The sequence below is a fragment of the Carassius auratus genome, chromosome 24 (assembly GCF_003368295.1).
Source record: "Carassius auratus strain Wakin chromosome 24, ASM336829v1, whole genome shotgun sequence".
Taxonomy (NCBI): domain Eukaryota; kingdom Metazoa; phylum Chordata; class Actinopteri; order Cypriniformes; family Cyprinidae; genus Carassius; species Carassius auratus.
The window spans coordinates 359,170-387,120 of record NC_039266.1 but is presented as its reverse complement, the minus strand read 5'-3'; the positions used below and the strand labels follow the sequence as shown (position 1 = coordinate 387,120).

Below are 27,951 nucleotides of genomic sequence, written 5' to 3'. Positions count from 1 at the left end.
AGTCTTGCCCTACATTTTTTTCTCATTTAAAATAGTTTTGTATAGAAAAACAGATGAATGGGTTGCAAAAAATGTGCTACTTAAAAAAAATAAAAAATCTTAGGGTTAAAGAGAACCAAATGAGAGTAACTTTTGAAAAATTAGGTGCATATTTCTCCACCAGTAGACTTAATATATTACGAACGTCTCAAACATTCACAGACTTAATATTCCAGCTATGCAACCCTTACTTCTAAAGACAAACTTGGCTAAGTAATGTTTAGTGAACAGTTTGGGTCTAAAAATATCTATTCACCTCTGAATGTCCATTATGCTGTCAAGGCTATTTAGTACTGGACTGGCGCTGTGAAGTGCGAGGTTGTCATATTTTCCAAAGCACCCTATTTTCACATGGTTTATAATGTCTCCTGTGTGGCTCCTCATTCCTCAGCCTCGTTCTGTAAACAAACACATATTATTATGGTTACTTGATTGTCCACTAAGCTCCAATTGTGTGCTTACTGCACATAAAATGACTTCTAAAAATAGACAAGGTGAAAGTTCTGCCATGGCAGCAGTTCTGTGGTCATTTGTGCCCTGTAGCCAGTCTAATTGTGTTTATAGGTGCGATTTGTGTATGATGGGAGGTTCTTTGTAAAGAGAAACTTGTGAACAGTCCCTGTGAAACATATAACAAGACCAGAATCACAATGATGTTGCTTTGATAGACCTATATATTAACATTTTGGACACAGGAGTTACTTCGTCTATTTTTGCTGTGCCATTGAAAATGGTTCCAAATGAAGCCACTGCAAAATAAACTACTGTGCATTTGTGGATGAATTAGTGATTTGATGAATCATTTAAGTGAATGTGTCAATAATTAACTTTTATAAAACCATAAAGAGAGAAGATACTTGTTTTGTCCCCTTAATGAATCTTTTTTTTAAAAAAACATATCAGTTGAATTATGACTCACTCAGAAAAATGAAAAAGTTTATCATAAATATTTACAAAAAAACATTGATATATATTTTTATATGTATAACTGTTTTGGGTAACACTTTATTTTGATAGTCCACTTTAGACATTCTACTAACTATAAGTAACTTTGTAACTACATATCAACTGACTATCAGTAGAGCAATAGTAAAATGTCTGTTTAATCTGCTAACACTTTGTTTTGGAGGTCACAAAACACAAAACACATATTCGCAGTTGGCATGCAGTTGCGAATTAAGTGTAAATTAAGTGCAAATTAAATAAATGCTTTCAACTGATTTTATGGTTAAATGTAATACAAATACATTATTTATTACACATTAATCTTAACACACTCATAAGCTCTTGGTGGATTGCACACTCCACTCTATGAACAATTTGTCATCTATGCTTGCCAGTTTTCCAAAACAGAAGTTTTTTTTTGTGCATAATAATGTACTGTGAAATGACTGTAAAAAGAGAACAGGCTGCTCACATGTTAAAGTTCTTACATAAAAAATGTCATCTGCTACACTTTCGTCTAATGTAATACATGACTATGAAGGCTATACAAGGTCAGTATGTAAAGTATAATTCTCTGCTTTCCATCAGATTGTTTACACTACTGGTGAAAGCGTTTCTATTCATTGTTACTGATAACTTCAGTGGGATCATTAAGTTGACACCTAATAATTTTTAACAATTAAGCGATTGTTAAAAAAAACAATGTTGGCACCTACTGCAAAATTTGATTTTAAACAGAGTAATGACTTTCTGCCTGAACACAACTAACTTTGTTAATTACTGACTGGCACATTTTCTTCCACTCATACACTTGCAAAACAAGCTGGTTACTTTTTACAGAAGCCTTGAATAGTATCACTAATGACGTATCCGAGATTTAAATGAATCTTTCTAAAGTAACTTCTGTGGTAATTTAAAAAGGAAACAGATGCTTTTTTTTTTTTTTTTAAGAGGTGCTGAAAAAAATGTCTGGCACTTTAGAATTCCCACACTTTCCTTAGCCTCAAATGAACTTGATCCAAACAGGTTTCATTGATTGGTTGAGGAATATGGCAAACAGGAACTTTCCAGAAAGTCATCTTGTGCCCACATTTTGGTCATGATCGTGAAAGGGCATGTCAATTAAAACGTGAAGTCTTCCCGTCTAGTTTTTTAACTTCCAAGCGCTATACTGAGTGACAAAGCTTTTTTTAAGGCTTCTTGGGCCATTAAGTTTGAGGAGCTCTGGGTAACTGATGCATGGAAATAGAAGGCAGACTCATCTATATTTAGCATGAGCCCAGTGAGGTATAATTTATCAATATATGCCAATTTGAGTGAGTGCTTTTGACATACAGTACCAAACCCTTAGATCTTCATCTGAACAGATGAAACGATTGTGACGTCAACCAGAAAACAACACTTCTGGGTTATAAGGGGACCAGGTTTTAATGGTGGCAGCTCATTCTAACGAAAAAGGTTCAGATACTTTTTCTTACCATTGTACAATTTGTAACACTGCTCATACTATGTTTCTGAAATATCAGGTAGTATTCTAGTATGCTTTCCCAATTTCAACCTGGGTCGCATCATTTGTTTTTTAGCCTATTATTTGTTATTATAGTTGTGTTTTAATAAAATCAGACATTTGTGACTGAGTGTGGTGCTTCAGTGAAATGAAAATCTAGCAACATCAGATAGCATTAGCAAAATTTGAAGTTATAAAACAGCTCTTTTCTAGGTGTGGCACCTGAAAGTGTTGCCAAAATGTTTGTTTTGTAAATAGCGATTTCTTCGCAGCCATGAGCACTGAAAAAAATGAACGTCAAGAGTTTTCAGTAGGTAGGGGAAAATTGTGCCCTATCTTTTTCAGTCAGATCTGAATGAGTATAATGGAACCCAAAGGTAAAAATCTGCATAAGAATACACCTTCCCTTGCTGACCCATCCCTTGAATGGTTATGCAGTTAAGATTCTCATTTGCTTTGCATTTTCAAGTAACTAAAACCCTAGAGTGAATATGTGTCTTGCATATAAACCCAGGTAAGACCTTATAATGCAACATTTTTATGTATTATCCTTTTAATTGCTTGGTATAAAGCTAAATATGAAAAGCTGTAAAGATAGTATGAGACTAAATTAAGAACAATAAATGCACAAACTATATGGTGACTAACACTACAATGTAATGCAATGCACAGTTGTGTCAGTCACTCCTGTTAAAGGAATAGTTCACCCAAAGATGAAAATCTGCTGAAAAATTTTGACAGAATGAGTTTGTTTCTTCATTGGAACAGATTTGGAAAAATTTAGCATTACATCACTTGCTCACTGGATATGAGTGATATGAGGCACTTATATAATAAACATGCATCCAGAATAATGGATTCTAGCAGTGTTTTAATTACATTAGTTGTTTTAATTACATGTAGTAGTCCTGATGCATTTAAGTGAATGGGTGCCGTCAGAATGAGAGTTCAGGTGATTAAACCATCTCACTGATTTTAACTTCTGGCTAAAATTATACCACTCTATAATCTATGATAATAATACTTCCATCTCCAATCCATAATAAACTCAATCCCTGTTGTCTTCACACATCACAAATTATAGACATATTTGTTTAGAACTCTTAAAATTGTTTTTTGTGTGCAAACAGTGTGTGTATTTCTTTACTGATTCAGATGAGAGAAAGCAAAATTCTGGATTTTTTAAACGTCCTGATGCATTTATTTATTAAAAACACATTTTACTTGTGATGTTTTTATTAGCTGTTTGGACTCTCATTCTGACAGCACCCCTTTCACTGCAGATGATCTATTGGTAATATAACACTAAATTTCTCCAAATATACTCAGATGAAGAAACAAACTATGTCTACATCTGGGGTGATTACATTTCCAGTAAAGTTTTCTTAATAAAATTTGAAATGCTGTGTAACTGAATCAATTACATAAATGATGCTGTACATCACTGAAAGCCACATTTGAGTAATTTAATGATAGCAGTAGTTGTAAACAAGTATGCATGAACATAGCAGCCGTAATGTGATCTCGGGCACATTAACTCCGCACTTTTAATGAATGAGCATTCAGACATTCGTCCTCAGGAAATAGATCGACTGATTCTGTTTGATGAGATGTCACATGCATAATAAGCCTCAGGAAAAACGCTGCATGCTCAGAATGGAGGTTTCTCAATAACTGCATGCACAGGAGAGCATTTCAATCACTGAACAATCAGAAGTGGGGTGGCTGATCCTCAGTGGTGTCAACAGATATTTCACTGAGTATTTTTTCTCCGAATGTGATTTAGTTAGTCTAAATGAAAAATTATTAGAATGAGCTCTCTTCTAAGACACAGAAATGAGCTTATTTATCACAAGACCAGCTGCATCCAGCATCACATGCTCACAAATGAAGGATAATCTTATCTCTAAACCATTGTTATATCAATAAATCAACATATATGTAATTTAATTGAGAAACTTGACCATGGCTAGATAGGCAGATATGTATGTATGTATGTATATATGCATGTGTGTGTGTGTGTGTGTGTGTGTACACACAAACAGTAATAGACATGAATAGCAAAACCTGAATTAATGCTGTTAATCAGTAATTGTTCTTGTTGAAAAGCTCTCTTAAACTAATTGCAGCAATTCCTTATTTAAAAGTACAGAGACTATAAATCAGCATTGAGATGGATCACTCTGTGAAACGGAACATAACAACATATTAATCAAGGCACTTATATAATAAACATGCATCCAGAATAATGGATTCTAGCAGTGTTTTAATTACATTAGTTGGTCTCTGAATATTCATCAGATGACTTTTCCCAATCAATCAGTGCCTTTTCCTTGAGAATGGCACTTAACCTCAGGTTGAGCCAGCAATTATTATACAATTTATAGAGTTAAAAGTCACTTTGGATAAGATGTGTCTGCTAATGACAAAGAAAGCATAATTAGCATGTATTTTTTTTTTTATTATTATTTCGTGGAAGAACATCCTCTCAGGATGTTTGGACAAAGATGTTGATCCAGGAACATGTTGCACTTGGTAAAATCAGGTTCTGCTTAAGGATATATTAAAGACAACTCCATCAGATAAGCTAAAATAATGCTAGGCTATATAAATATTGAATGAATAGTTAAAGTTTTCATTTTTGTGTAAATTATTACATTAACTCAAACTGATGAGAGAATATAATTAATTTAAATGTCAGATACCCATGAATTAAGGCACTTTACACTTTTTACCTAAAAACATATTTTGAAATATGAAATTAAATATACTTTTTCTTCGTAATTATAAGTAATTCTTACAAAAGGACCCTTCTATATTTTGTATACCGTGATAATTAAACAGTTTTATGAAATGGCATCCTCCTGCTAACCAAAAAAGCTCAAACAAGAGTAATTTACTGCAGCCAGGGGTACACAAAGAGCAGACACATTCAGATTTCTTTTATTGCTTTTGCACTGACGCAACAAAGACACTCGTAAGCCGATGACGAACAAGAGTGATGCAGTCTTTGTCTCGTTTATTGTCAATATCTCGCAAGACAAGTAGTGAAGCTGTAAAGCTCCTCTGGTGGTCTGACTGTGATTCGCTCATTGGTCGCTGAACTGTCAGCGGCTCGAGCGACGATAAGAGCCACACACCTGCACGACTGCTGTGATGTTCCCTCATCTCAACTTGATAGGTTTTGCTCCTCTGTCAACACCGTGTCCGACGAGACAGTTTTGAGTTTACTTTTACGCGCTTGTGAGAAAAGCAGGAGAACTTTATGGATTTCAAAGTTTTATAGGCTACTACGAACATTTACGGAGGAAAAAGCAGCTGCGATGGACGCCCCAAAATTGGTTTTATTGGTTTCAACACTGAGCTCCTTGTTTTCCCCGGTAAGTGTTTGTTTTATGTTATGGTCATTTAAATAGCATACTGTATACATTTAGTTATTGTTTCACGTGCAGTCAGACAAACCGTTGGCGTGGTTACGTTTTAATGTTAAATCTATTTGATGGGATATAACATTATGGACCTCGCATATTTAGTAAAAACCATGAATGTGACTAGAAAGCCATCAAGAAGTTGGATGCTGATTCAAGAGAATGCAGTAGCTAGTGCGCGCGACACACGACACGAGCGAAGGAGCAGTCTTTTACTTTAAAAAGGCATGATAATGTGGACTTTAGCAATTTATTTATAATGTCTATAACATGTAAGAGACCCGTGATTACTTTTTGTGTTAAACGTGTAAAACTTTTAACCTCCTGCAGGGGTGAGAGGACCTGTCCAGATAGCGAGGAGTCGTCTAACGTAGAAAATGACTTGAGTTAAATTTAAATTGTAAATTATTTAGGCGTCAATAATAAACATGTTTAACCACGCGAGGTCATATTATTAATTCCCCATCATGTATTCGTCTGTTTTATAGATTTTTACGCATTTTATTGATTCACTAGCACGTCTCCGTACACTCACCTAAGCGAAGGCTTATTCATTGCCCATTTTACAAGCTATATAAAGTAACAACAAATAGGTTCCCACAGGAACTTTAGGCTGAGATTTTATTTAAATAGCTATTATTATGATCTGTTGATTATTATTGCTATCTAACTTTCTAATATGAATATATTTTCAAAGTGTTTCAAATGCAAATTGTATTTTTAGTAACTTATTAATTTATTATTTTAATATCAAATGGCCAAATCCACGTTTATAAACTGCTTGTGTCCATCTAAACAGATATGTGCTGAATCTATCTATCTATCTATCTATCTATCTATCTATCTATCTATCTATCTATCTATCTATCTATCTATCTATCTGTCTATCTGTCTGTCTGTCTGTCTGTCTGTCTGTCTGTCTGTCTGTCTGTCTGTCTGTCTGTCTGTCTGTCTATCTACATGCAGAATAATCCATGTAAAATCATGAGATTCACAAATATTCTTATTAACAGAAAAATTAGGCACTTTGCAAAACCAGAATGTCGTAGAGTTGTGGTTCAATTATGACACACATGGCAATTGTAACCCCAAGCATTCGCTGATAGTGTAAATCATACACTTCAGTGTTCACAAAAGCCTCTTATCTGCACTTTTCGCACACTTCACCCTCTTGAATTATTGATAAATGCCGCAGTGGTCTGCCACCCTCACCATTGCTAGATGTCACAACCTGAATGAAAAGACCTTTTGCTACTGACTCAGGAATGAAATGTACCAAAATTCAGCTAAAAGAATTCTTTAGGAGACAGTCCTGCTGCTATTTATTTAAGCAAAAATGGGAATTCATGATGAATAGCATGTTAGAGGATGTTTCACAATGTAGAAAACCAGCACACTTGATTGAGAGCAACCAGTTGCAGTGCGGTAGATGTGTCAAAGTGTATTTTTAAATGCATTTGTTTAAATTTCGACACATTAACAGCATGTAATTGAGATGTGTGATATAAGAATCTGTGGATTTTAAATACTCTTAACCTTTGGAGGACTGTAGTGTTTGATTAAGATTTGTGCTTTGCTTTATAGATAGCTAGTTGGCATTACCTCGGCTTCCTGTTCTTATCAGCAGTTTTCCAAATGATGTAAAATGTTTAACATTTGAAATGAAACTTAAGCTGTCTTTTTAAGGATGTCATCTGCCACTGCATTTTTTCACAAATTTTCTTTATTTTAAGGTCAGCAAGCTTTTAATGGTGCTTGTTTTCAAACTGATGATAAAATCTTGACACTCTGTTTCTGAATTCTAATGGTCCTGGAGAAAAACATTTAAAGACAAGAAAATAATTATTATGCGTGAGACAATTTTCAAATGACAGACTTGTAATCATTTAAATCAGGGTTATTCTAGTAGCATTGAGATACTTTTATATTTTTTATAATTTTGAATTAGTTTTTCATGAGAATTTTAATTTTAGTTAAAATTTTAGTATTTTGTCGTAATTATTAGTTGTTGTTTTTAATGTTTACATAGTTTTCACTCATATTTATTTCAGTTTTAATTAGTTTTTTTTTCTCACTTGATAGTCTGTGAAATAAAGTGTGACATATTAACAAATTTCCACTTTCCTCAAAGAATTTGATTTTGCTTAAAGTGCATATTATGTAAAACTAGTTCTAAAATAAGATTTCCCTGAAAAGTTATCAGCAAATGTTTAAAAAAAAAACATTATACCTGAAAGATAAACTCATTATAATACAATTGCTTTTAAGAACAAAAAATATTATTGCTTTCATTTGCAGTTGCTCATCTTTTCAAGAAAATGGCCATTAGGAAACAAACGAGGAGTTTCACAGCTGGAGATATACATGCGTCATGATAATGAGGTTTTATTGCAGCACGCAGCGTTCCTGATGCAAAACTATGCCTTCTTGTTTGCTGTAAAAAAGGATCAACGTGCTTTGATATAATAAGAATTTCTAGATTCATATTTTGATAAAAGGGTTCTCTTAGGTAATTTTTTTTGCGCTTGAACCCAGTCGTGTCTTTACACAGTAAGAAACAAATGCTTTAGGCAGCAGACTGTGTGTGGAGAAAGTTTTCCCCACAGATTATAAGTTTATTTCCCCACAGAGAGTTACTCACTTTCTGAAGAGCTAGTTCAGGAAGCTTTAGATTTTCTCAAGTCGTCTGACTATCTGTTCACTCCCTCTCCCAAGAACACTCCCACCAACTCCCAAACCCCATAATGCACTTCTGTCCACCTTACTTACTCATGAAGAATAGAGGTGAGACACCTATTGCTCAAGCACCATGACAACGTCCTTCATCTGTGTTCTGTATAACCCACTATATTTATAGTGCTGTTCATGTGTGAAATAAAAAGCTTAATGTCTTTCACTCACTTAGAGTTTCATGTTTCTCAGGTTGCTGAGATGGTCTATCAATCAGAGCACCCATATGTGCAAGGCAATTGCTGTGTTCGAAATCACCCCCTATACCCTCATTCACTATTCCCTTTATTAGTCCACTAATAGTGACAGACACTGGGTGTCACTTATGCAATTTGTGATTGCTGTTTAATTATTATTAGAAAACTTAGTATGCTGGCAGCTCCATTAGTAATGAAAAGATTTATGATTTATGTATGTTCAGTCATGAAAACTAGCATGTATAAAGTGCCATTAAACTATTTAATCTATTTAATTTGGAAAATAGATAATTCAACTGCAGTCACCTTCTTCTTCACCATCTTATGGCAAGATTCAGTAATTCATTTGGCTAAAACCCTCACAGTGCATTTTGGGTATTGTTTAACCTTTGAGTCGAATATACATTGTACATTTGTTATTGCAGTGCATTATGGGACTGAATGAGTACAGTTGATGGTGTCAGATACCACTACAAATGGCTGTCCTCTCAAATAATACACTGAATTGAATTAAGATGGGTCCTATCATATGCCTGGCATAATGCGGTAGTGATGCGTGGGTCAGCTTTTTTTCCAACTGCGAGTTCCGCTTTTCTGCAATTATTTGGCCCGCCCCAGCCCACCCCGCAAATAAAGTAACATTTCTTGACCCGCCCCGACCCGCCCCCGCATCGGGGACATCACGGAATAACGTTGCTGCTTAGACCTTCGTACTGTAACTTTATCAAAGAACCTAATAAAATATGAAAATATACATTCCAAATATTTAATATAGGCTTTAGGGAATTACACTAATGATGGTTCGTACGTGAACGAATATTTTAGGTGAACAAATCGCTCTCGTTCACCGAATCCATTGACTCATATTTCTCGTTCACTGAAGTTCTTCCCGCCACAGCAGCGTACGAACTCGGCGCTATTAGCAGCGCATGCGCAGCTCGTGAACAGCTCTGTGAACTTTTTCATCCTGTCAAAGAGTTACTCAAGATGTGACAGAGCATGTGATTTGTTGAATGTAGTGAACGAATACGATCTTCTCGTAGGTAAACGAGTTGAATGAAGAATCTCATTCTCGTTCGAGAATGAAATGAATGAGAGTATATAGGGACAGTCGGCCAAGCATGTAAATCTCGATCAGCAATCAGCAGATACAAAGCGCAGTTTTGGTGACATACGCTTGTTTTCGTATTTAGCATACAGAACATAACTTTTTATTAATGTGAATATATAATATATGAACTGTCTGACCAAACAATTAAATGTTTAATTATGCAAGAAAACCTTCTGCTTTGTTCATCAGAACTGTTTAAGACTATTTAATGCGATCATACACACACTTTAATAAAGCCAAATCATAATACGTTCGTTGACTTAAGACATAACACAAGACACTCTTTTTCGCCACCTGCTGTGGCGTATTTGTGTAATATGAAGAAATGGTCACTGAACAAATCAGTGAACGAATCCGAACGAATCATTTTGGTGAACGAACTGAAAATAAACGAATCACTTGAAAGAATCTAAATTTCCACCTCTAAATTCCACGCAACTTAATTGGATTTTTAAAAATTTAGTTTTTAGTTACCCGCCCCAACTCGCTCTGCAAACAAAGTGCCCATTTCTTAATCCGCCACGCACCGACCCGCGGGGCCCGCAGGTTATGAGACGACCCGCGCATCACTACAATGTTTTTTTGCTAGTTTCAGCCCAACACAGTTATAATTTTCACGTCCTGTGCCATGTTGTTTAAATAGCAAATGCATTTGCATACATTTGTGTGCCTATGGATGTGCTGGTCTGAAAACGAGGTATGTTCAGGCCCGTTGTTGGCGCATTGCTATTTTCAGGAAACTGAAATAGACTGCCCCATTGACCAACTAAAACCTGGTCTAAAATCAATGGCACAGTAACCTATTTTTATTTTTTGTTTTTTAAAGAGCACATTAGTAATATGTACCTATCGGCTGGTCGACAACGCAGGTACACTCTGCTTCTTTTCACTCACAGGGATGCGCAGCAGCACACAAACATGCCAAATATTAAAGATTACGATGTAAAAGATTATTATTGTGTTGGCTACATAAATATAAAAATGCAACACGGGCTGTCAGTTTCCTTTCTGGAGACGCGTTCAGTCATTGCTCTTGCAAATTCTGCCATGTAAATAGTGAATCCACCATAGCACGAGCGCAACTGGCTCTTAAATGGAATGGGATGAGACCATCCAGTTAGATCATAGGGACCTGTGTTATACACTCTAAAAAATGGTGCTAAATAGCAATAAAATTTGTTCTTTGGCTCGTAATCATAGGGGAACCACTTTAAGTGCTACATCTATATCTTTAAAGATGGTGCTATATAGCACCTTAAACACTCCAAAGAACTGCTTAAGAACCATTACAGGTTTTTTATAGGTGCTATATAGCACTTAAATTTCTTCCCTTATTATTACGAGCAAAATAATCAATTACCGGTGCTATATAGCACCACAACTACCACAAAAAAAACACTGAAGAACCTATTTTTTTGTGTGAGTATGGCAAATTGATTGATAACATTATTTTATCTTATCTTATCTTATTTTATATGATATTATCTGTCTGTTTATCTCTCTTTCTGTCTGTATCATTTATCCACATATCCACATTTAAACCAATGCTGGTTTGGTCTTGTCTAGATAGTTTTGTAGACATGTTTCTGTGCCTATAAAGTTTGTTTTAGTGTGAAGTCATTTAAACAGCTGCTGGAAACTCCCCCGAACACTGGTGTCATGCTTTGGTCATATACAAAAGTTTTATAATAACAAAACCTGACGTGTTGTTATTATATAGTAGTTGAGGGTTCTCAGTGTTATGGAGTGGCAGAAAATTCCCCAAAAACGTCTCTTATCTAAATTCTTGGTGTGACAGAGAGCAGATGCAGCAAACATGCAGCAAGTTTATGGCTGTCTCTGGGGTGGTCATTTATGACTCTACTCTGCATAGTCTGCTGACTGATTAACTTGGGGGATTTACTTACAGCAGCAGTGTGAGTGTGCAACAGATGTATTTCCTGTTTATTTAGGTTTTATATGCTCTTCCCCTTCCCTCTTTGCTCGTAAATAGTATAGCTCTGAGCTTTTTGCCAGCAACAATATTTTTGTGGTCAACAGAGTACATAACAAGCCCACAGTCTCTCCAAATACTTGTAAAGAAACCAGCACTACATAAACCGGCAGCCCCTTGCGAATCCAAAATCATGGAGAAAATGACTGAAAGAATCTCAGGATGCAGTGAGTGTGCAAAATTAGGGAAACGTCAGTAGTCGAGGTTGTCCCTTGATTTTTGAGTGATTGTGCTGTGACCATTTACAAGATGGGGTGATCAGTGTTTCTGTTGTTATACTTTCAATGTCATTGGCCTTGTTTTGTTAGCTTCCCTTGTGAGTTATAGACATGAGATTCATCAGAATAATTCCAGTTAACTATCCAGCACTATCCGGCCCCATGTCTTTAGTAGAAGTGTATTTATGTATTTATTTGATTATTTATTGAATCATTTTAATTGCTTGAAAAATATTAAATGGAACCTTCCAGATAATGGAACAAACAACCTGCAACAATTTATTTTAGAAATATTAGATGACAGCAAGGAAGATTATGCATTAACATGTTTTTCTTTTTCAGTGGAGACATGTGGGAGTGCATGCTCACCCTCAAAATGTACATTTGAAAGATCATCTAAGAAATCAGAGAACAAAAACATTAACTAAAATAATGGGGCTCCCTTGATGCACTGGTCCATGATTTTAGTATTTAAAAAAGAATCTCTGTGTGGGCAGGATACATTTTTCAACCTTGAGGATGAAAAACTGAATGAATGAATACTGAAAATTACAAAAAGAAATCGTCTGCAGGACAGTAATTTCTTTCTGTTAGCTTTCCTATTTGTCACATGTCTTTATTAGATCAGAGTTCTTTCAGCTTTTGAAACTATCAGAAAATCATTGCTTTTTAATTAATTCATTTGGACTATAAAGAAAAATCATGCAAAATATCATACAGTATATTAGTCTATTGATTGACTGGAGTTCTCATCTCATGGTAAGACATTTAAACATATTGTTCAGAAATGTTATTCATTTCTTTATGTGTAAAGCATTTTGGTCCCACTTGGACTTATATACGTACATTTACATTAATAATTTGATACAATGCTCTTATTGTGTACATGCATGTTTTTGCATTGTACTTATATTTAAAAAAATACCTGCATGCAATTACATCTGTAATTAATTACTGTAATTACATTTATAATTACACTGTTGACCCATCCATTATACCTTAACAAATGCTTAAACCTACCCATACCACTAAACCTGTCCCTATCCTGCGGGACCAACATTTTTATAAAAAAAATTACTGAGTGCACTTTTACCTAAAAGCATTATAAAAGGTGTTGCTTGAAAAAGACTGAACCCCAAACTAACTACAGAAGTAGAACGTTTTTCTATTTTTTTTATTTTATCGGACAAAGTTTGTCACGTGATCATTGTTAATCACATTTATGGTTATAGAGCTGTTTCCTCTTGATTAAGGTCTAACTGCTATAAGACCCTTCATATTTGATAGATGGTTGATTTATACCAGAGACAATTTATAAGAGACATGCCACTTCCTCAATCCTCCATTCAACTATATAAGGAAAACCCGTAACGGCAAAGATGGCGGTTGTATGCACATGTCCCGCCCCTCCCACTGGAAAGCCAGTCACCTGCTTTTAAAAGTCAAGCCGGGAAACATTTAAGCCTATCGTCTGGTTCCACTGACGTACGCGCACAGTTGAGGAACCCTTGCGCATGCGTAGTAAAAGTATAATCTGTGGGAAAAAGGCGTTTTAGACCTTATTTTGGGGCAAAGTCATACAAAATTTTCAGCGATTTTTATCATATTTTACTGCTGTTTCTATACATGCAGTTTTTATTACCCAGTGACCAGTGCAAGTGGAGTTCAGACTCTCTGCCCATTCATTTAGTTAGGAGCCTGCTCTTGTTAGTCTGAAATAGCTGCCCGGAAGCATTGCCAAGTTGGCGGCCGAGTGTCACGACTTGCCTAAAAGGACTTTGTTTATACTTATAATATACCACATTTACTTGTTATTGCTTCAAATTCAAACAGATAACTGTATGACCTTGCTGTTGACAAAAACAGTGTCCATTAGTGTCCAAGAGATTAGCCTTTTCTATGAGGAGTAAAATTACATGATATGTTAATACCAATGTAATTTGATATTTCTGTTCTTGTAGTACTTATAAGAAATAGTTCACTGGCAGTACATTATTCCTGACAAAACACTGTTAAGTATTTCTGAATAGTCGTGATGTTGAAATATGCAGCATGCTGTGGCTACTCTGCCATAAGCAAAGTAATAAGCAGAGTGGTCAGTGGAGTGGTTCAGACTGAATAAGCTTTTTTTGCACCAAAATCTTTTTATCTGCAGTGTTTGTTCACTTATTATATAGTTGTATTTTATATTTGATCTAGATTTTTAGGCTCTACTGTTAGTGTTATCTGAATGCACCATGGGTCTGAGAGTAACGCAATTTCAATTCTCTGTATGTATGTACTGTACATGTGGAAGAACTGACTATAAAGCAGACTTGTCTTGATTTGATGCATAAAATTGGAGTTTATAAATACTGCACATCACCCATATGGATGGCATATAGCATGTTTTTACATTTTTTCACCAAAAGTGAAACATTAATCAAGAAAATATTTTAACAATTACACATATCACCTTTAAATTGTTAACGAATCCGTGTTCCTCAGCCAGCTCTGTAACACTGCACTAGACAGTTTTAGGGAACATCTGCTTTCCAATTTGCCATTTGTTACTTTCTCACTATGTGCAGAATCTGCTGCTGCTGTCTACACTTACACTAACAGGCTTGAGCAGAGCGGTGCTGTTATCTGGCTCAGGAATGAGCGTAGCAGGTTCGTCCCGGAGGTCAGCAGATGTTCCGATAAATTAGCTGAGGCACAGGACTTCATTATTCAGCTCAGCTGTGTGTGTATTAGCCCTGCATGCTGTGTGTAGTGGTATTAGTTGAGGATTTAAGCTGGATCAAAGCATGCACAGACCTACAGTCTTGTTATTTTGATACCGACAAACTAAACATAATGTACATCCAGCTATGCATTATCGCAAAAATTAATTTATCAGGTCTTGTATTATCCATAAGGGGTTTATTTAGCAAAAATGACCTGCTGACTATATTTTATCTTGCTTATTTTATCTAATTTCTGATCAAAAGGTTTTTAAAATGTTAATTCTCACTATTAACTAGTTGCTTATTAGCATGCCTATCACTATATTGGCTGTTTATTAATACAAAGCACCATATTCCGCATGACCATATTCTGCATCCCTAATCAATTAATTAAAAAGCAGCTAATTAGGAATTTACTGAGGCAAAGTTCTTAGGTAATGACCAGCATTAATTGCTTTAACTAATCTAATAATGACTGATTGATGATTACATGATCAATACAACATCAATAATATATTAATTTAATTGACTAATAATAATGCAAATAAAGACCAGATTATCCTCAATATAAACAGCATGTATTTTTAAGGTCTTTTCGGAATATTAAGAACCTGGGCAACTTTGTGAAACTAATGCAAATGTTTTATTTTCAGAGATTTAATGCAATTAAATATATATTTTATTTATTTATTATGCAGTGAACCAGGTCTCTAATCTGATCTCTAAAATTGCTGTACTTTTTTCCTTGAGTGCTTCTCATTTGGTGTGTAAATGAGAAGCTGTGTGGTTGATGTTCTGTCCCCAAGGTCTAGGTCTGAGTCACCGCATGGTCATTGTTTAAGGAACAAACCCTCGTCCTTCTGTCTCTTTCTCTCAAATGCCACTGCACGGCTGACATTAAATAAATAGATCAATACCAACCATTTAGACTGTTTTTAGATTCTTAGGAAGAATATACTCTTTATCAAAGCTAAAAGAGAAGTGTTGCCTGCACAGACATTTTCACAGGCTGACTTCTTTAGTGTTACTAAGGTCTGTATCCATTGCTGGAAAAAAGAAACATCTTAAACTACTCAGAGTGGTTTTCTAGTCTCCAAAGCTGGTTTTGTTTATTGTTTTTTGAGGGTTGTTGGCCAGCCAACTAAACTAGCTAAACACTAGTTTGGCCAAACTGGGAGACCAGCTAGACCATCTTAATCCAGCGTAGGCTAGATTTATACAGTGAGAGGTGGATTACGAGCTGATATTTTTGGAAATAAGCTGTTTGAGAAAAAAAAATGTAAAAACACAAGGCTTGGACCAGTTAATGACCATCTTAGACCCACTATCATGTTCCAAAACACAGCAATCCAGCCTAAACTGGATTTTGCAGCAGAGAATCCACTTACATATACTAAACAAAATGATAAACACTTTGTTTTTTCTAACACTTTTTCTATGTACACAAAAGCCCTATTTCACTTCTGGTTAGAGAGTTTGACTTCCAATCCTAAGGTTGTGGGTTCTAGTCTCAGGCTGACAATACCACGACTGAAGTGCCCTTGGGCTAGGCACCGAACCCCCAATTGCTCCCCGGGCACCTGCAGCATAAACGGCTGCCCACTGCTCTGGGTCTGTGTTCACAGTGTGTGTGTGTTCACTGCTGTGTGTGTGCACTTTGTATTCTGAGTAAATTTGTGAATTATGAGGGGGGGTTGGGTGTCAGTATCTGGTGTGACCACCATTTGCCTCACGCAGTGCAGCACATCTCCTTAGCATAGAGTTGATCAGGTTGTTGGCAGTGGCCTGTGGAATGTTGGTCCACTCCTCTTCAATGGCTGTGTGAAGTTGCTGGATATTGGCAGGAACTGGAACACGCTGTCGCATATGCCGATCCAGAGCATCCCAAACATGCTCAATGAGTGACATGTCCAGTGAGTATGGGAGTATGAACTGGGATGTTTTCAGCTTCCAGGAATTGTGTACAGATCCTTGCATTATCATGCTGCAACATGAGGTGATGGTCATGGATGAATGGAACAACAATGGGCCTCAGGATCTCATCACGGTATCTCTGTGCATACAAAATGCCATCAATAAAATGCATCTGTGTTCATTGTCCATAAGCATACGCCTGTCCATACAATAACCCCACCGCCACAATGGGCCACTTGATCCACAACATTGACATCAGCAAACCGCTCACCCACATGACGCCATACACGCTGTCTGCCATCTGCCCTACAGTGAAAACCAGGATTCATCCGTGAAGAGAACACCTCTCCAAAGTGCGAGAAGCCATTGAATGTAAGGATTTGTCGGTTTTGACAACAAACTGCAGTCTGGTCCAGACCCCAAGGGCTATGAGCATGCAGATGAGCTTCCCTGAGACGGTTTCTGACAGTTTGTGCAGAAATCCTTTGGTTATGCAAACCGATTGTTGCAGCAGTTGTCCGGGTGTCTGGTCTCAGACGATCTTGGAGGTGAAGATGCTGGATGTGGAGGGCCTGGGCTGGTGGGGTTACACGTGGTCTGCGGTTGTGAGGCTGGTTGGATGTACTGCCAAATTCTCTAAAACATTAAATTCACAGGCAACAGCTCTGGTGGAGATTCCTGCTGTCAGCATGCCTATTGCATGCTCCCTCAAAACTCGCAACATCTGTGGCATTATGCTGTGTGGTAAAACTGCACATCTTAGAGTGGCCTTTTATTGTGGCGAGCCTAAGGAACACCTGTGCAATAATCATGCTGTCTAATAAGCTTTATATGCCACACCTGTCAGGTGGATGGATTATCTCGGCAAAGGAGAAGTGCTCACTAACACAGATTTGTGAACAATATTTGAGTAAAATAGGTCTTTTGTGTACATAGAAAAAGAATTAGATCTTTGAGGGCTTTGATGATGCATGCAAAAAAAAAAAAAAAAATGGGGGCAAAAACAAAGTGTTGCGTTTATAATTTTTTTCAGTGTAGTTGAACCCTCACAGATAATTTGAGCATAAACAGAAATATGTGAAGCTGAGTGTCCACACTTTGCCAGGAATGCATCAGTGATCGGCCCGATGCCTGAACCTCTGCTTTATTAGGTCGCTTTCACCCGCAATGGACCCTGCACCTGATAAGTACACCAATGCAGAGTAAGGAGGAATGCACCTCTATTATCTGATGTAACTCTGAGAGGAAATATTTGTGAAAACTTGGCATATTTATTATTTGACGTATAGCAAACTGTTATTGTAATTTAGGCTAATCTCACTCTAAACAACCTCTTAATCTCTTTTATGACCTCAGATGGAGAAGCTGCATAGAAATGTATCTAACATAAACGTGCATTCTCAAGGAACCAAATAATGTTACCATCCTTGAGTAGTACACTTTAGACTAAGAAGGCAATTATTAACTGAAGATAAGTACTGTTGGTCAGTGTGTTTTTATTTTGTGTACTCTTCCCTTCCACTCCTGGTTTGACAGTGTTTTAAGCCACACAAGGTCAGATGATGCAATAAAAGTGTGATGGAATCTTCTGCTGGTGGGGATTATAGTTGCACGCATGGCTGATGATGGCAGTGAAGCAGCCTCTCACTGAGCTGACCCTATTATCCATGCACCAAAGTACCAGAGAGTGACAGCTGAAACTGAGTAAAAATAGCACCTATATTTTCAGCATCATTTCTGCTGCTCCATCATTTAAATATGATTCACAATGTCACAGAGCATGTAGATGTCATTATAGAGCTTCTCTTCAAGATATTTTAAAACCGTGTTTTTTTTTTTAAAGAGCCCATGAAATCAGCTTTGAATATATTGCCTTGTGAATGTATTCATACCCCATCATTTTTTTTACATTTTATGTTGCTGTTTAATGTTAAACAGCTTTAAATTACTATTTTTCCCACATTTATCTACACTTCATATTGACAAAGCAAAAAGTGAATTGTGACAACTTCGTAAATTTTTTTAAAAATAAAAGCCACACTTTTATTGCATCATCTGAAATAAGTATGTTGCATAAGTATACATACCCTTAAATAAATATTTAGCTGAAGCACCTTTACAGGCTCAAGTATTTTTGGGGTATGATGCGACAAGCTTTGCTCATCAGCATTTGGCAATTATCTGCCATTCTTCTCCTTACCTCTTCACCTCTCAAGCTCTGTCGGTTTGAATGAGGGCAGATGCACATTTCTCAGGTTTTTCCAGAAATATTTGACTGGGTTCAATCCCAGGCTGTGGCTGGGCCACTCCAGGACATTAACAGAGTTGTCTATAAGCCACTCTTGCTGTGTTCTTAGGGTCGTTGTCCTGTTGGAAGGTGAACCTTCTGCCCAGTCTGAGGCTCTGAATAGTTTGAACTCGGTTTTCTTTAAGGCTATCTCAATATTTTAGTGCACTGAGCTTTTCTTTTACCCTGACGAGTCCCTCATACCCTGCCGCTGAAAAACAGCTTCTACCTCACACTTTACTTTTTGGATGGTACTCTGCAAGTGATGAGCAGGGCTGGTTTCCTTCAAACATGATGTTAAGAACTGAGGTTCATCAGATCAGAGTATCTTTTTTTCTCAGAGTCTGAGCTTCCTTTAGGTGTTTTTTGTTTTTTGATAATTACAAGTGTGTTTTCATGTGTATTCTCTGAAGAGAGGATTGAGCCTTGCCACACCGCCATAAACCACAGATTGGTGAAGTGTTGCAGTGATGTTTTTCCTTCTGTAGATTTCTCCTATCTCCATATATGATCATGGAGCTCAACTAGAGTGACCATCAGGTTCTTGGTCACCACACTAACCAAAGCCCTTCTCCATCAGTTGCTCAGTTTGACCAGGAGGCCATCTTTAGGAAGAGTCCTGGTTGTTTCAATATTCTTCCATTAAGGTTAACAGAGATTACATGCTTCTGTGTAACTTTAATGAAGCAGAATGCTTTTCTGAACTCTTCTCCAGAAGTGTGGCTTCACAAAAAACAGTTTATGAGCTTTTATGAGGTTCTTTAACCTCAGGGCTTGGTTTGTGCTCTGCTATGCATTATCAGCTGTTAAACCTTTTATTAAGACGTGTGTGCCATTCCAAATCATATCCATTTAACTGAATTTGCCACAGGTTAACTTCACTCAAAGTGTAGTAACATCTAAAAACAATATGAATACTCCGGGGATCAATTTAAACTGTCCCAGATAAGGGAATGAATATTATGCAATGGAATTATTTAAGTTTTTATTTTTTAATTCATTTGCAAGATTTTTTATTATTATTTTTACCATTATGGTGTTTGGAATGTAGATTGATGAGGAATTAAAGCAGTTTAACATAAAGCAGCAATATAACAAATTAATGTAATATTACAATTTAGTTTATTTTTATGATTGTTTTACAGAACCTTTTATTCTGATAAATTTCTAGTCAGTCTGTAATTTCAAACTGTAATGTCAAGTCAAAATATGCAAAAAGTGTGAAAATATTATTTGATGCACAAAAAGTGAAAAAAAAAAAAAAAAAAAAAAAAAATATATATATATATATATATATATATATATATATATATATATATATATAATTTCTGCCACTGTCAACTGCATTACTGAATGCTGTTAAATACAACATATAAATACAAAAAATACAAAAATACAAAAACATGACACAAAGAAATGAAAGTAGTATATGTTTGTATACCTACAGAATTCTGTTATATTGAAATAACTTAATACTTTTATGCAGCATGATTGCATTAAATGGTTAAAAATGTCACGGTTCATAGATGCATCGGCCCCCTCTGGTCATTTTGTGTACTACTGTTGATTGGTTACTAGGTTCACCCGTTGTCTCTTGGTTGGATTTATGCGTCTTTGCTCACTGCAGCCTTGCATTACCAAGAAGTCCTGTTATCACTGCACCCATGACTATCTGTTTACTGTGACTTTGCTTGTTTGTTCACATCTAATAAATTACCATCTAACCTCACATTTGAACCCATCTTTTATTTCCTGACAAAAAGTGAAGGTATTACACAATTTTTATATTTCAAATAAATGCTGCTCTTTTTAAATGTGTTCCGCATTAATAGTAAGAAGAATATATCAGCATATTAGAATATACTGATGGATCATGTGACACTGAAGACAGGGAGTAATGGTTGCTGAAAATCCAGTTTGCAATTACCAAAATAAATTACATTTTAAAATATATTTTAATAGAAAACAGTTATTTTATTTTATTTATTTTTTTTAACACCACACTTCTTTTCTCACCATCAGCTAGTAATGAAGGCATTGACTGGAGTATATTTATTTTATAAATGTTTTCAGTGCTTCATTCCATTGGCCCAACAATGCCAATAATACATGAAGAAAACTTGGCTTGCATTCCTATTCATGTCAGTTGAACTCAGCAGAAGTAAATCAAACCCTTTCTGTTTCTCATTAACCTGTTGTTCTAAGTCACAGATCTCAGGTCTCTCACATTGAAATGCACAGACACACCTGTACCCACACACACACAAATGCAGACCCACACACAAACGTACCAAACAGAAGCATGCTCAGATGTTAACTCAAGACAATAAACACTACACACCCAAAGAACATGACACAAACACCCACTCACATAAAGCATTATTAACTCTATAGGGATTCAATCAGCCCCCTCTTCCCCAGCACCGTCTTCATTGACCTTCTCAAGCTGTTCGTTGGACTTTCACGTTATTATTGACCCGCAGGCTGTCTGCCACTGACTGTCAGCATGAATTTGTCATCAGCAGTGGACATCAGTGAGCAATCCGACGATTACTCACTGGCCCCACATGCCTTTTCTCCCTTAGAGGCATGATATCATCTCCACAGAGCAGTGATGGTCTTTTGTCCATGTGCCGCTAGCGTATAGACGTACATTGGACTGTCAATAAGAATGGTGTATGGCAAGCTAAAATCTGATAAGTAGTTCAGTTGTGGATTTTTCAAGCAGTGGTTGATCTAATTCCCAGTAGGTCTTTGCTGTAAATATTTAGCTAAAATAAGGCCCCTAAGGCTTCGCTACAATCCATAAATATGCATATGAAATGAAAGAGTTGCAAGATGAAAGCTGACACCTTAAAGTAATAGACTATCCTGAGAATAATATTGTGGTGAATCACTGAGACGAAAGAGATTGAAGCTTTGAAGGTTGTGCTGTGGTTGAACAACTGAAATGTTCTCTCTCTCTCTGTCTCTTTTGCAGGTTGGGGCTGTTCAGATGTGTGACGTGGTAAATGAGATTGAGCTGGCAAGAGCGAGGTGCGAGAATAAAACAGCAGGAAACGTCACATCAGGTGATATTCACAAAACAATGGTGCTCTGTGCCATTTTCACAGTCAATAAACAATTTTGCACAGACGGGGAAATAGATTTAACTTTAGATCAGAAAGAGCTAATATGTGGTGCTGAAACAAGGCCAAAAAAAAGCACTAACATTCATATCTAGAATTTGTTTGAATGAAAATAAAATCTAGAAGACCTAGTAAACTGCTGTTTTATAGTAAGAAGAAATTATATGTATGTGTGTATATATATATATATATATATATATATATATATATATATATAGAATGCTGTTAAATATAACACTTTTTTGTTTGATATGTGGTGAAAATTACAGAGCAATGAAAATTTTGAAGAAAAAAAACTATATATTTGTATATATAAAGAATTCTGTTATATTGAAATAAATAAATTCTTGTGTTCAGCATGGATGCATAAAATTTATTAAAAGTAACAGAAAGGCATTTGCAGTGTTACAAAATTATTATAATTATTTCAAACAAATTATGAAAATGTTCTATTCATCATAAAATCTTGAAAAATTAAAATGTACTATGGTTTACACAACAACATTGAGCAGAATGTGCTTAATATTGAGAATAATAGCACCAAATCAGCATATCAGAATGATATCTGAAGGATCATGTGACACTGAAGACTGGAGTAACCGCCCAAAAAAGAAAGGGGAAAAAAAGGAAACTGGAATACACACACACACACACACACACACACACACACACACACACACACACACATATACATACATATATATGAAAAGTAAATACAAATATTAATTTAAAAAAATATAACGATAATGCTTCATCCATCCAATGGTTTGAATATGAAAATATGAAAAAAGAAATCATTGTTTTCAGATTACCATCATCCTCATCAATGGGATGTATCATGCACATGCTGATGAGACCTCAAGCATTCTGACAAAATACTGATTCATCTGCCTAGCTGATTACTTCGGATTCTCAGCAAAGGGTCGAGGGACCACTGCAGCGCACATAGATATCTACAATTATGCAGAAGCTCCTTTGAGAGTAGGTTATCCTCCACTGACTCATTCTTCAGGTTGACGAGGTGAACTGGCAATCAGGGATGAAAGTGGAAGGCAGCTGTTAAAGTCAGGCCCCCATCATGGATAGAGAGTGGGATGAATGAAAGGATCTGTTGTGCCCACAAGCATTCCTTGCAACTGTTTGAAATGAAAGCCCTATAGTGTCCATGTGTATTGTTCTAAGATAGACTTGAGAGTTTACTTTTTTTTATCTTTTGTTGTGATATAACTAGGCTTTTCGTTTGGATTGGGATGGACCCATGAGACTGGACCTGAAGCCTATATCATGTTAGTAAACTAAAAGTTAAGAACAGCTCTGTAGCAACCACACAAAACACACAGAATAGTGTAGCAACCTCTTAACAGAGCCCTAGACAACTCCCTCACGTCAACACAGAGTAGTTCAATAGCTTTTAGGAAAATACATTTCTGATGTTCAATCAAGGTGTAAAATTCAAGTCAGAAAAAAAGTGAAATATTATCACAATATTCAATATATTTTACTATGTAATTTATTCCTGTGATGGTAAAGCTGAATTTTCAGTATCATTTCTCTAGTCTTCAATGGTTTATTCAGAAATCACTCTCATTTGCTGATTTGCTACTCAAGAAACTTTTCTTATAATTATTGATGTAAAATATTTGTGGAAAATGTAAACAATTTTTCAGGATTCTTTGATGATTCGAAAATTCAAAAGAACATAATTTATTTTATTTTGTAACATTATGTCTTTAATGTCACATTTGATCAATTTAATCAGTCTTTGCTGAATAAACGTATTATTATTTTCTTAAACAATGTATTAACTTTTAATCAAAGGTTCACGTTATATTTTTACACTTGGCAGACATTTTTATCCAAAGTGATTTACTGTGCATTCATGGTTGTGCATTGAAACCAATGACCTTGGTGTTGCTAGCACCAGTTGAGCTACAGAATAAAATAATAAAGCTGTGGATTTTAAAATGTTTTCTTAGACAAAGAACATTTCGGCACTAATTGATAGGACTGAATTGGTGGGTTTTTGTTAAATGTGAGCCAAAATCATCACAATTAAAAGAACCAAAGACTTAAACTACTTCAGTTTGTGTGCATTGAATTGATACACGAGTTTCACAATTTGAGTTGAATTACTGAAATAAATAAACTTTTCCACGACATTATAATTTATTGAGATGCACCTGTACATCTTTAAAAGTCTGCTGGTATTTTTCGGTAGTTATTGTAATCAGAAATTGATTCTCTCTCAATGTGTAGGATGTTGAATAAAATGGAAATAACAAAAGTATGAATTTGGTGTAATGTTGAGCATGGTTCAAAAATTACCACCAAACTGCATCAAAAGTTTTACATTTTGAGCTCTGTAAAACTGAAATGTATGGTATACGGTATAGATGTCATTCACTTACTACTTATTTACAAAGCAAACATACACAGTGTACTGTAAAGTAATGCAAGAGCTAAACCTGAAAGAGTTCATATTTGGGAAATACGATGCCTTCAACCCACAACCCATCTGTAGGTACACTGGTAGATGAGCTATAGTGTATTGGCAGCCATGTTTTGGAAGACATTAAGTGGGATGAACTTTTCTTTGGATTGTATAATGTTCACGGAGGGCACTTTGCAAAACCAATGCATCCTATAGTGAAAATACTCTTCCCTTGCCCCATAATTTAGGTAAAAATGCCTCCATATACCCTGCCGAACTCATTTAAGATGCAATCACATGCCTTCCCTTAGATTCAATCACTCAGTCTAAACATTGAGACACAGATTAACACTTCCTTTATCCCTTAAAGAAAATTCGTTTTTTTTTATTTATTTTTTTATGTTTATTTCTTTCCACATTTTTACAACAGTCCAATTCATCAACTGCATTTGAAGTGGAACTAAACCTGTAGAGCTTACCTTTGCTGTTTTTTTTTTATCCAAATGCTGACCAGTCCAGTATTAGTAGTCAAGGCATCTACAGTACATTTTCCTTTCAGAGTTCCCTAGTCAGTGTGTTTAACCATAAAGAGCTTTCAGCAGCCGGACTTTATCAGATTTCAATACAAACTGCAATCCTGTGATGATTGAATTTACATGTCTACAGTCTGTGTGCTGACCCATTCTTACATCCATATATCTAGTGTCTGAATGAGGTGGATTTTTAAACAGGCCACTTGCCTCTGGAACATTCCTCTGTAGCTCGGAGAGGATGAACAAGATAAACTAGCTGTCAGTTCTCCACATTCACAATCAAGAGCCAGCTCACCTCGCCTCATGAATCAGACAGATGCATTCTGGGGCATGAGGAGCATCGTAAATATTCAAAATATTATGGGTAAAGCAATAAGCTGATACCATATCTCAGTTTATTGTGCACACAGGTGTCCGACTGAAGGATGAGGGAAGTGGGAGTTTTAGAGTCCTCATGTTACTTTTAAATAAACCCCAGTTAAATTTAGACAGGGTAGACTAATGAAAACACTAGGGAGATGAACTAGTGACACATTTGTATAATTTTTCTGCAGGAAGTTAGTGCTGTCAAATTAGTATTTGGCTGGACCATTGGAGGCATCTTTCTGTATAATAACTAATTAGTTTTGTGCATGAAAATAACACTTTAATGTAGCAAATAAATGGTAGAATACATACAGTATGTATACAGTTTTTGTAAAAGAAAATGACAAAAAAGTAAAAATATAAACTTATACAGTACATATACACATACTGTATATAAAAAATGCTAAATGATGTTCTTTTCAATTATTTGCTACATTAAATTTTAATTTTCATGCTCATGAATTTATCATTACACAGTCGTGGCCAAAATTATTAGAACACTAGTATTTTCACCAGCTTAAAAAATTGGTTTTAAGTCAGGTATTTATATTTTTGTTGTAGTGTGTCAGTTGGAAATATTAGTTCATATTTTCAGACATTCATTTTGCCATTAACTGTAATAATCCAGTGAGATTTTTGTTTGCACAAGGAGCCTGACAGCAGCCAATGCTCCACACAGAGATCTGATCTCATCATCAGTCTGTCTGGAATAACATGAAGAAACAGAACGAATTTAGACAGACTTGCTCCAAAATGCTTCAAGAAACTTACCTATAACGCCACAGTACTGTTTAAAGTTTTAGGCACTTTTGTAAAAATGCTGTAAAATTAGGATGCTAGCAAAAATAATGTCATAAATGGATTTTCTTTATCAATTAATTTCTATTAACTAAATTAAATCAACATTTGGTGACCATCCTTCGCGTTTAAAACGCTTTTGCCCTAGGTGCACTTGTGCATAGTTTTTCAGGTAGCTTTGCAGGTAGGTTTCTTGAAGCATTTTGGAGACACCTCAGTTTGTTCTGTTTCTTCATGTTATTCCAGAAAGACTGTAAGTTTCAGTTATTTTTGTTGAATTGGCCCTTACAATACTCATAAAACAAACTATTGCAAATTTGGGGTGAGTTGGAAAATAATCTGGACAGATCTATTGTACATTCAGAGGAAAGCCCTTGGCTTGAGATGCAGAATGCATGGGATAACATTAGTGTTGAAGTTCTAAGGAAATACTGTATATTGCCAGATATATTACTGCTGTTATTGCTGCAAAAGATGGACATACCAAATATTAAAGTTAAAAGTGGATAAAAAAGAGAGCACAAACTAACTTCATCTGCTATTTGTTGTGCTCAGAGCAACCATCTGCATGTGTCATGAACATTATGAAATGAAATCATGCTTTGGAGGCAAAAAAGGTCAATATATTCATATCTGTCAGGTGTTCTAACAATTTTGGGCACCACTGTGTGTGTGTGTGTGTGTGTGTGTGTATATATATATATATATAATTAATAAAATAATATATAATTATACTCTAATCCTTATGATGTTTTATGTTTTTGTACAAGTTTTGTACAAGTTATAAAATATTGGGTTAATGCTAAGCATTGTTCTTTATTCTTTTGCCAGGCTGCAAAGGGATGTGGGATATTATTGCTTGCTGGCCATCAGCCAAAGTTGGGGAACATGTGGTTATTCCTTGTCCAAATTACTTCCGACACTTCTCTGATCATCATGAGGGTAAGTTGAAATCGCCCTCAAAAACCTTTGATGAACTTCAAGGCATTAAGCAACAGCAGTAACTCTTGAAGAAAAGTGCAGAGTGTCTTTTGTCATTTTGTCAGCCTCAGTCATGGGCTGTCATAGGCTGTCACAACGCTGTAAAACTAAAAGTTTTGAGGCACTTTAGTGTCTGAAGTTGTTCAGAAGCTAATCTTAAACTCCCACATACTCACTGGAGTAGTTTCTTTGATATCACACTTCTCAACGCAAAGTGATGAGCTTGGGAAAATGATAACTCTAAAATAAGCCATTAATTGGCAGAAAGTACAATAATTCCAATTTTCCCCTGTAGCAAACAGCATTTTAATGGTATGTTGCCATCAGTGTACGACAACATCAATAACTTGTTTGCAGAATGCGGTACAATTACCGACTGTGGGTTACATTTTAGATGCAGAACCGCTGCTTTGAGTGGATGGAATGGCTAATTCATTAGAAGGCAAATCAGACACATTGATTGAGTATGTACTACCATTAGGTCACACTTGTTTATCTGATAATTCTGTCTCAGCCACATCACACCAGAAACTATTAATTAAACTCATTCAAAGTCTGGCAGCATACCAAGTTCAGCAGACTTGCATTAACCTGTTATACAAAGGATGTCTTAGTGCAAAGTATATATATTTATATA

General features: G+C 35.9%; 1 protein-coding gene across 1 annotated transcript in view; it reads left to right on the top strand.

Annotated features, from left to right (window-relative positions):
- Positions 1 to 5,481: 5,481 nt before the first annotated feature.
- vipr1b (vasoactive intestinal peptide receptor 1b) overlaps positions 5,482 to 27,951 on the top strand; it is a 51,765-nt gene continuing 29,295 nt past the window's right edge. Inside the window, exons 1-3 of the mRNA XM_026200457.1 lie at positions 5,482 to 5,871; positions 22,058 to 22,148; positions 27,165 to 27,275. Coding sequence (XP_026056242.1) covers positions 5,815 to 5,871; positions 22,058 to 22,148; positions 27,165 to 27,275 — 259 coding nt within the window. The 5' untranslated portion in view covers positions 5,482 to 5,814. The remainder of the gene's footprint in view (positions 5,872 to 22,057; positions 22,149 to 27,164; positions 27,276 to 27,951) is intronic.